The sequence below is a fragment of the Lactuca sativa genome, chromosome 5 (assembly GCF_002870075.4).
Source record: "Lactuca sativa cultivar Salinas chromosome 5, Lsat_Salinas_v11, whole genome shotgun sequence".
Lineage (NCBI taxonomy): Eukaryota > Viridiplantae > Streptophyta > Magnoliopsida > Asterales > Asteraceae > Lactuca > Lactuca sativa.
In genome coordinates, this window is record NC_056627.2 from 202940044 (window position 1) to 202951770 (window position 11727).

General features: G+C 38.4%; 1 protein-coding gene across 1 annotated transcript; it reads right to left on the bottom strand.

Annotated features, from left to right (window-relative positions):
• Positions 1-10852: 10852 nt before the first annotated feature.
• LOC111896563 (uncharacterized) lies at positions 10853-11254 on the bottom strand. Its single transcript, XM_023892532.2, has one exon. It carries the CDS (start codon positions 11252-11254, stop codon positions 10853-10855), a length of 402 nt encoding a protein of 133 aa, XP_023748300.2.
• Positions 11255-11727: the final 473 nt, after the last annotated feature.

Consider the following 11727-nt stretch of genomic DNA (forward strand, 5'->3'; position numbering starts at 1 on the left):
CTAACTGTAGCTAACAGTTTAGGTGCGGGATTGTCAATCCCGTATAGATCTATACACAAGTATCACGCTCCCCCTCCAAGGGATTATGGTATATAATACAGGACTTAAAATGCATACTCGAACGTACGTGAAGCTGAAATGTCTCACAATTCTTAGTATTAAATAGATTTATGTATGAAAGTCCATTTTGTTTTTGTATATGAATATACCTTCTTGATATGGTACTTGTAGTATATAAAATGTTATGAATATCTAGTATACTATCTCATGTAATTGTATTCCTTGAAATGGTATGTCTTGAAGTTGTATGCTTCTGTAATTGTATGTCTTAAGATCGTATGCCTTTTTTAATCGTATATGATTGTATCTCTTTGCATAGTATGTAATGTATTTGTATTGACTCATGAATAAACTGAATCTTGTATAACTCCTGGTACTTGGAATGGTAAATAGTATGTCTTAACTATACCTATTATAGTTATTGATAATGTGTGTGTATAATTCGAAATATGCCTTTGCTACTCAAAGGTACTGAACGAACTGACGAAAACTTTTATGTCTATATATGTACATATATATAATTAATATTTAGACGACATTCGGACGAATAACCGATGCCCTAAGGCCACATCCCAACGAGGAAAAGGAAATAAAGCGAGCTAGCCGTCCTAAGTCCTTCAAACATTACTTATATAAGTATACATATATAGGCAAGCACAAAAATATAAAAGAAGTTTTGTAAAACCTTTGAAAAGTTTAATAAATAAGAATTTATGACTTGATGTCAGTTTATAAAATGATTTGAAAACAGTTTGTTTGATAAGAACAGTTTTAAATATAGGAAGACCTTTGTTAGTAACATGATTCTAACAGCGTTTGAAAGGAATCATAAAGTATGTAAGACAGTTTGATAAAGAGTTTTTAACATGTATAAATGTTTGTCGTAAACTATTATAGTTTTTCCAAAAGTTCGTTTCGTTTGTATAGTAACCCTAGTGTAATGCTCACTTGTTATGAAATGTGTAACTTTTTGTGGTGACATAATGAACACTTAAACTCGAGGTATAAATAAACTGTTTGATTCGTATACGTATAACAACATATTTAATTTCGATATATATATCAGACGATATCGTGTTATGTTTTCCTTATGAAAGATTCCACATAATGGTTGTGAATCACATATGATTTACTTGATAAAAATGAGTATTTAGTGAATCTTTGAGTTACACACGATAATAATCGTGTGTTTACTTGTATTCCCCCCCTCAAAAGTGTATATTAAAACAATATTGATAAAAATATAGATTATAGGGGTATGAACTCACCGAAGAAAGTGTATGATTTGAAGAAAACGAGATTTTCCCGGGCGGCACCTCGACCGGAGAGTGGTGAGATTTTCGGGAATCTCGGGGCTTCGGACTTTCGTCGGGGCTTGGATATGAAACCGGGAAGTCGGGATGTTGTCGGCATGAAAAACGAGGCGAAAATGAGAGAGAATTGAAGCATTTGTGTGAAAATAGCCGGCACCTTCGCAATCTATTTATAGAGGCTGGAGGTCCTCGGTACGCGGGGCGTTCGCTTGCGTCACTGCTTACTGCATCCTCGGGCGAAGAGTCTATCGACGTGGTTGATCCGGAGCCTTGTATCCGAGTACGCGGGGCGTACGAGGGTACGCAGGGTGTACTCCTTCGGATAAGACTTTGAAGTGCGTGCCAAGAACTTCAAAAACCTGTAACTTTCGCGTACGAGCTCCGTTTTTGACGTTCTTTATATCCATGCGAAGGTGAGAAAATACTCTACAACTTTCATTTAGACTCCGTCGGCTAATTTTGAATTTATTTTTTAATGATGTTTTAATTAATAGGTCGGGACACGATAACTTCGTTAAAAATCCGTAACTTCTTTATCCGACGTCCATTTTCGTCAGACTTTTTATTGTTATACTCCTATTGTCGGGCTCTCCAACTTTCGTTTAGGTTGTGTCGGCTAAATATCGCTCGATCTCTGTTTCGAGTTTTTAGCTGTCTACTGCTAGGTTAGAAACTTCGGAAAATCATAACTTCCTCATACGAAGTCAGATTTGGGCGTTCTTTTTATGCATGATCATGGTTTAACGTAATCTACGACTTTCGTTTAGATACCTCAGGATAAAAATTATTGTATCGAAACTTTGCGTTTTACGTCTACCAGCGTTGCTGGTTCTCGCCGTGAATTTTTGATTGGTCATAACTTCTTCGTTATAACTCGGATTTTAGTGTTCTTTATATGTACGAAAACCTTGATACGAGTCCTACCACTTCATTTAACCCAAATATGATTTTAGGAAAGTTAATTTTTGGCTTAAATTTGACTGGCGTTACATTTTATCATCTCAAAATATCGGGTTGTTACATCATCCCCCTGTTAGAGGGAATTTCGTCCTGAAATTCGAGTTCTAAGTAGTATTAACAATCATGTTACGAATAGGAGTTCTATTTGATACTCGTGTTCTTAAGCAAACATTCGTCTTCGCCTGGCATTCCAGTGAATCTTTTACTAATGGGATACGACTTTGCTTCTTTCGTTTGACTTCACTGGTATGATATCCTTTCCTTGTCGAATGTGTGTTGTGCGTTTCCGTTTTCGGTGAGAGTATTACACCTTGTACCCTACAAGTAGTGTCTCCAGATCTTCAGAGCAATCAACGCTGCTCCTGAATCAAGGTCATGTGTTGAACAATCCAATTCTTGGGTCTTAAACTGTCTTGAGGTATAGGTAGTGATCTTTCTCCTTGCATAATAATACAACCAAGCCCTTGGTTATATGTATCGCATTACACCATGCAATATTCTATCCCCTTTTTGGGAGGGATAATATTGTTGCGGTGCATCAGACTTACTTTAGCGTTTGGAACGCTCTTTCTTGTTTACAGACGAATCCGGTGCTCTTCCAAGTGAGAAACTTGTCCTAAAGAATCCCCTTCTGAGGAGTTTGTTAAGTTCGTTGGGAAGTTCTTGCACCTCGGTTGGAGCTAGAGAATAAGGTGATTTGGCTACTGGAACTAAGTCGACTCTGAATTTGACTTGACGCCATGTTGGTAGTCTCGGTTGTCCTTTCGGAAAGGTGTTGGGAAAAGCCGCATACTTCTTGGACGTTCTGAATGTCCTTCACTTCTTGGCACGTCTCGGCGATGTGTGCAAGGAATACATGATATTCCTTTCGTAAACATTTCTGAGTATGCATACACGAAAAGATGAGAGGGTTTGTACTGGGTTCGTGGCTGTAAATAACTAGGGCTTCGTTGTTTTAGGGAGGTTGGGACGAACTGCTTTATCAAAGCACTTGATGTTGGCTCGATGTAGACTGAATCAACTACTACTGATTATGATGTCAAAATCTGGGGGTGGATTAGCTGTCGTGAAGGTCTAAAAGATAGTATGACTACTCATGAATTAGGGGAAGAGGATAGGTATTTCTAAGTTTATTCTTACGGAAGTACGATCATTCGTAGTCTTGGGCAGTCTTCGTCCTGAAGTTCATAGTAGAACTCATACCTGGTTCATCCATCACAATCTCGGGTATACGAGTCGTTTATAATTAAGATTGAAAAGGTAGTTGAATAAATGATTCTTCTTTAAGCCCTCATCCCATCGAGGAAAAAGAAGTTAAAGTGGAATTGTCAATTCCGAATTTGTAGAACCTTGATTATATATCACCCCTATGTACACGTTCATCAGCGAAGTTCAACCGTATGGACCCTTTGGATTTTGAACTTGACGTACTGTACAAGTGGTACTTCGGAGATTCCTTTGGAAAAGAAAATAACTATGAGGTATTCTATACATGGGTACTTCGGTGTTCTAGAATGATGGTTTCGCTAGAAAGACGTTTTCGGAGAAGGAGATGTACGTATGAAGCTGTTTTTGTGAGGATCTAATTGTATCAAGTCGTAAGATAATGTTGGAGTCATAAGGAAACTTAAAGACATTAGATTTGAATATGAAACGTTTACAAACAGAACACAACCGTGCAACCATCAACAGAGTTACAGTACTCTAGACTACTACAAGTCTATTGCCGTGAATAAGGTATACTATAAATGGCAAGTATACACAGTACGAGCATCCCTATACTGACGGGATCCCGCAAAGGATAAGACTCTGATTGTGCTAGTTTTGGATGGTTTATAAGTCTGTTACAACGAAACGCTTAAATTACATTAACGTGGGTTCGTAGTAGGTTCTCCGGTAGCTGTGACCATGAGAATCCTACCGTCTGCGCCAGAGTTCTTTGTTATAGGACAATCCTTCTTGAGATGCCCTATCTCCCCGCATTGGTGGCATGACTGGCTAGTACTTAGCCTTGGTGGCGGAAGTGAGGTGTTTAGCCAGTGTTATGTGGACACGAGTGCCTTCCTCATTACACCACCTTGGAAACTGCTTCCTAAAGCGTTCTGCAGGAGTTGCCATTTGTTGTTTTTCCCGTTTCGGTATTACCATCGGGACTCTCGACTTCTTTGTCGGTCCTGCTTACGTTGCTTGGGTTGATGTGTGTAAGGAAAGTTGTCACCGCAGCTGCTACTGCAGTTTGAAATGAAGCGGCGTCGATATGGAGGATAGGGTTTTTCGTTGCTCAGCGGATCGTTTCCGAATGACGACATGATTTTTGTAACACGAAAGATAAAGATTTTTGTGAGTGATTCTGGTTGACTCTAGATGTACTTCGATTGCTTTAAGTAAAGAGTAAAAGTATGTTCTCGCAAGTTTGACCTACATCCCTATGATACAGTCCTAGTACGGATTGGAAGTATGTTCATGACGGTTTGATCTACATCCCTATGATGCAATCATAGTATAGAGTAGAAGTATGTTTGTAAAATGGTCTTTCAAGACGTTTGTCGTTCCAGCTGAGGTATAACTGGTTGGTGGATAACATGATTCAACTGCTAGAAGAGTCATGGAAATGCCTCCGGACTTAAATTATTATAGTCCAATGACTTGACTAAAGCATACTAACGAAGGTATGATGAGGGTTTTTGAACCAAAGGTGACACGGGAGTTAGCCGACTGTCAATATCATCGATGCTTTATGATGTAATAAGCTTAGGAAAAAAAATTGACTTTGAAGAAGGTCTTACATCATATCCAGAGTAGGAAGGTTTTAGCAGCATAAAGGCCCAACTTACAGTACAAGATAGTGTCATAGAAAATGTTGCATCGGGCATAGACAGAAAAATAGTCCATTTAAACAAGGTAGGGAAACAAAGCCTTTCTTTCTGGCGGAGGTCATCCTTCTGGTGAACTCTCAGTTAGCCAATTAATGTTCCATTATTATTAAGAAGGTGTCCTTCGTACACCCGTTGGAGTTCTTATGACATCGGCTTGCGTTTCAGCTAATGCTTGCAGCAGGGTCTCATGGTCTCTCTTAGTTCTCTTACGAGTGTTTTCAAGATGATTGGTGTAGATGGTGTGCATTCTTGCGTTGGTATTTAACTTCTTTGATATAATGGAGCGTCGTCCTGCCTTGAATTTCGTTTTGATCAACTCTGCGGATCAATATTGTTAGAACTTTGTCTGCTGAGCTCCCTTCGCTTAAGTGGTAGTAGCTTCAGTCTCCTTTTGACGACATAGGTCGATCTTGTTCTTCGCTCCATGTTTCCAAGTATCCTTCCTAAGGAGGCGTCGGGCCATGAAGAGCTAGACGAGGGTTAGGGTTTGAATTGGGAGCCACCGGGGGTAGGTTCTCATTCTCGAGTTCAGAGTTATCACCATCCGAAAGGTCTTCAGTATGGTGATCAAAAGGGGATTGGATGATCAATCTCTGATTCTTCTCTGAACCATCCATCATTGCCTTTGTTCGGGAAGTACGAGTTGTCGTAGGGATGGGGTCCAACTATGTTATCTATATGGCAATTTGGGGTATAAGAATCTAACACATAAGTAGTTTATAGAATACACAAAATACTCCTATAGTATTTTAGGTTTACGTTCCATTGTTCCCATTATGGTGTTGTGGGTAAGTTTTTAGACTTGTTGCAACTCACAACCACACTTAGGCACATGCTAGTCAACCCTTGGAAAATATAGTTGATCAGGCTATATCATCCCAGTTTTGACTATATGTCTCTAAGTCTACTTGTGTTGCCCAACAATCGTAATACTTTTGTTCCGTCCTAGTGATACTGATTTTAGTATGTATGCAGGCACGTTTACTTAAATATTTTATTATTTAAAAGTATAATCTCTTTATCAGAGTATTTTAATCCCTATTGTATTTATAGTTCGTATATCTTTTATGGGTTGATATACTGGATTCACTATAAACAATGCTCTGATACCAATCTGTCACACCCCAAAACCGAGAACGGCGGAAACGTTCTGGGGCGGAGGACGTCATGTAATGTATCACAACAATGCAAAGTAGTAAACAAAGCAAAAACATCATCCATTGCATTAATAGTACAATTTTAATTACAATTGAGTTCTTTCATAGTATAATTCTACAAAATGAATATTCAAAAGTAAAAGACGAGTCTTGATTTCTCCGTCTTCACAGAACCTGGTAGTCGTACCTGTCTATCCGTATCCTGGGAATACAAGTTATTTTGAAAGCGAGTATCAGCAATAATGCTGGTGAGTTCATAAGTATTTATGTGACTTTGATTTGTAAAGCTGTAAAGAAAACTTGTAAATGTATGAAGGAAAGTTTGTACCAACGAACATGTTTGCAAGTAATTGTGAACGTTTGAAAACCTTAGAAAATCCCATATTTTCTACTAGTATAAATTGTAGTCTTCTACCAAGACTCGACTGTTTTGAATAATTGCTTCAGAAATCCAATATTTGTTTATAAGTGGGTGGTAATTTAAAAGACCCAAAGATGTACTACCATGATATTTATTCATGTCTAAAACAGTAGATTTGTGTACAGTTACAACTGCTAAGGTATATGATATCTCCGTAAATCAACGTGTTTTTAATACTCCATGTGAGTTTTATAACCATGCTATTGACATTGATGGCCTGTAACAACGTTCTTCAGGCGTTGGAATGTTATGACATCTGTCACCCCAGACCTGCCGGTCTAACTGTAGCTAACAGTTTAGGTGCGGGATTGTCAATCCCGTATAGATCTATACACAAGTATCACGCTCCCCCTCCAAGGGATTATGGTATATAATACAGGACTTAAAATGCATACTCGAACGTACATGAAGCTGAAATGTCTCACAATTCTTAGTATTAAATAGATTTATGTATGAAAGTCCATTTTGTTTTTGTATATGAATATACCTTCTTGATATGGTACTTGTAGTATATAAAATGTTATGAATATCTAGTATACTATCTCATGTAATTGTATTCCTTGAAATGGTATGTCTTGAAGTTGTATGCTTCTGTAATTGTATGTCTTAAGATCGTATGCCTTTTTTAATCGTATATGATTGTATCTCTTTGCATAGTATGTAATGTATTTGTATTGACTCATGAATAAACTGAATCTTGTATAACTCCTGGTACTTGGAATGGTAAATAGTATGTCTTAACTATACCTATTATAGTTATTGATAATGTGTGTGTATAATTCGAAATATGCCTTTGCTACTCAAAGGTACTGAACGAACTGACGGAAACTTTTATGTCTATATATGTACATATATATAATTAATATTTAGATGACATTCGGACGAATAACCGATGCCCTAAGGCCACATCCCAACGAGGAAAAGGAAATAAAGCGAGCTAGCCGTCCTAAGTCCTTCAAACATTACTTATATAAGTATACATATATAGGCAAGCACAAAAATATAAAAGAAGTTTTGTAAAACCTTTGAAAAGTTTAATAAATAAGAATTTATGACTTGATGTCAGTTTATAAAATGATTTGAAAACAGTTTGTTTGATAAGAACAGTTTTAAATATAGGAAGACCTTTGTTAGTAACATGATTCTAACAGCGTTTGAAAGGAATCATAAAGTATGTAAGACAGTTTGATAAAGAGTTTTTAACATGTATAAATTTTTGTCGTAAACTATTATAGTTTTTCCAAAAGTTCGTTTCGTTTGTATAGTAACCCTAGTGTAATGCTTACTTGTTATGAAATGTGTAACTTTTTGTGGTGACATAATGAACACTTAAACTCGAGGTATAAATAAACTATTTGATTCGTATACGTATAACAACATATTTAATTTCGATATATATATATCAGACGATATCGTGTTATGTTTTCCTTATGAAAGATTCCACATAATGGTTGTGAATCACATATGATTTACTTGATAAAAATGAGTATTTAGTGAATCTTTGAGTTACACACGATAATAATCGTGTGTTTACTTGTATTCCCCCCCTCAAAAGTGTATATTAAAACAATATTGATAAAAATGTAGATTATAGGGGTATGAACTCACCGAAGAAAGTGCGTGATTTGAAGAAAACGAGATTTTCCCGGGCGACACCTCGACCGGAGAGTGGTGAGATTTTCGGGAATCTCGGGGCTTCGGACTTTCGTCGGGGCTTGGATATGAAACCGGGAAGTCGGGATGTTGTCGGCACGAAAAACGAGGCGAAAATGAGAGAAAATTGAAGCATTTGTGTGAAAATAGCCGGCACCTTCGCAATCTATTTATAGAGGTTGGAGGTCCTCGGTACGCGGGGCGTTCGCTTGCATCACTGCTTACTGCATCCTCGGGCGAAGAGTCTATCGACGTGGTTGATCCGGAGCCTTGTATCCGAGTACGCGGGGCGTACGAGGGTACGCAGGGCGTACTCCTTCAGATAAGACTTTGAAGTGCGTGCCAAGAACTTCAAAAACCCGTAACTTTCGCGTACGAGCTCCGTTTTTGACGTTCTTTATATCCATGCGAAGGTGAGAAAATACTCTACAACTTTCATTTAGACTCCGTCGGCTAATTTTGAATTTATTTTTTAATGATGTTTTAATTAATAGGTCGGGACACGATAACTTCGTTAAAAATCCGTAACTTCTTTATCCAACGTCCATTTTCGTCAGACTTTTTATTGTTATACTCCTATTGTCGGGCTCTCCAACTTTCGTTTAGGTTGTGTCGGCTAAATATCGCTCGATCTCTGTTTCGAGTTTTTAATTGTCTACTGCTAGGTTAGAAACTTCGGAAAATCATAACTTCCTCATACGAAGTTAGATTTGGGCGTTCTTTTTATGCATGATTACGGTTTAACGTAATCTACGACTTTTGTTTAGATACCTCAGGCTAAAAATTATTGTATCGAAACTTTGCGTTTTACGTCTACCAGCGTTGCCGGTTCTCGCCGTGAATTTTTGATTGGTCATAACTTTTTCGTTATAACTCGAATTTTAGTGTTCTTTATATGTACGAAAACCTTGATACGAGTCCTACCACTTCATTTAACCCAAATATGATTTTAGGAAAGTTAATTTTTGGCTTAAATTTGACTGGCGTTACATTTTATCATCTCAAAATATCGGGTTGTTACAATGTAGAAGCCACCACTGCCTCGGAAGTTCCTTATGGCAGTTCTCCAAAAAAGCTTCAAAGTCCTCAATCATCATAGTGCTCTGGTCATAAATCTCCAGCCTCCAAGAAAACTCAGCAATGCTGCATTGTCACAGCTCCCTGCCCAAAGAAAAAGAAATTATGTTGGGGTTGTAATACTCACTACCACCTCGAAATGAGATGGTAGCAAAAAATTCCCAACACAACTCGACATAAACATGCTCTTATATCTTGAATAATTGTAACCAACCATCACATGTGATGGTGGTATACCCCAAACTGCACTCCTTCACCAAGTATGGTGTGATCTCCTCCTCCAAACCCACTTTTCCCAACCAATCCCAGTCAACATCGTTGGGCAAATGGATTTCCTTCTGTTTGAGCGCCTCTAATCTGTTTTTGGCCCGAGCTTGGGATGATTTGGAAGTGATTTGTTGAAATGAAAGCCACGGGAGATCACTTTTGGCTCCCCCCTAGAAGACTGCCCCTTTCTGGCCATGATACCTGCATAAAAACATCAAAAGCACACAAACAAACAATACCCAGTAATTAAAAACGAACGAAACAGGTCTGAATAGTCCTCTACTCGCCGAGTACACGACCTACTCGGCGAGTAGGATGAACATCGGGAACAGTTTGGTGCCGATCATGTATAGACTGTCCAAAACTCCAAATTGTTTACAGGGGTTTTTTGTAATGAGTTATCTAACCATAAATCCAAAAGAAATTCCTCCTAACATTACCTAATTCATGGCTAAATTAAAACCCTAGAATTTGAGGAAACCCCCAAATCCGAATTTAAGAAAAATAGGGGCAAATCAATGATAAAGCTTGAACCTTTGATGAGTTTTAAGTGTAAAGATGTTACCTTTTCCTTTGAAAGATGAAGATTAAGTGGAAAATTGAAGAAATTTGAAGAAATCGCAGAGGATGCTTAAGGAAACGCTGTGCACGGCGAGTATAGGGGTTAAAGGGGTGAAAACCCTTATTTTACAGATTTATATCTCATCCGTGTAAGTTGGCTACTCGCCAAGTAGAAAGGTTCTACTCGCCGAGTAGAAATGCCATTACACGTTTTATTGGGTTACTCGGGCAGGTACTCGCCGAGTATACGTGCCTACTCGGCGAGTAATCCTTGTAGATTGAAAAAAATGTGATTGTTTTGAAAAATTAATGTATTTTCTCATTTTTTTAGCCCATCCACCCCACACTCTAGGCATTGCTTGCCCTCAAGCGATTATATTCTTAAAAGAAAACGAAGGAAAAAAAAAATAAAAATAAAGTAAAGGAAAGAAAATGCAAACTTGAAACTTGGGTTGCCTCCCGGGAAGTGCTTCTTTTTAGGGAGTCGTTAGCTGGACTCCTCCCCTTCTACGTGGTTGCAATCCCTTCCAGCAGCATCAACTCTTCCATTCCTTCATTCCGGGGGACTGCTTCTTCATACTTTTTGACCCTATGGCCATTGACCTTGAAAGGTGTGCCATCTCTTGACAATAGCTCTATAGCACCATGTGGAAACACCATCTTCACCAGAAAAGGACCATCCCATCTTGACTTGACTTTTCCCGAGAAAAGCTTTAGTCGTGAATTAAAGAGCAACACTTTTTGGCCTTCATGAAATTCTTTATTTTCTTTGATCCTTTTGTCATGCCACCACTTGGTCTTCTCTTTATAGATCAACGAACTAGAGTATGCATCATTTCTAAGCTCCTCAAGAGCATTCATTTGCATCAACCGGTTGCTTTTGAGTTCCTCCATGTTGAAGTTACACATCTTTAAGGCCCAAAATGCCTTATGCTCTATCTCCACCGGCAAATGGCATTGCTTTCCATAAACTAAACTATATGGTGTAGTACCAATAGGTGTTGTGAAAGCTGTACGAAAGGCCCAAAATGCATCATCTAGCTTGTCCGACCATTCCTTGCGATTGCTCCCCACCGATTTCTCCAAGGTTCGCTTTAAAGCTCGATTTGTCAGTTTGTCCACTAGTTTGTGGATGGTATGATGTAGAAAACTTATGGTTTACCCCATATTTCTTTAACAACTTCTCCAATTGGTCATTGGCAAAATGTGTGCCTCGGTCACTTATAAGAGCTTTCGGGACTCCAAATCGTGAAAATAATTTCTTTAAAAACCGCACCACCACCCGACCGTCATTAGTTGGTAACGCTTGTGCCTCCGCCCATTTGGATACATAATTCACCGCCACCAATATGTATTTGTTTCCTCTAGACATGGGAAATGGT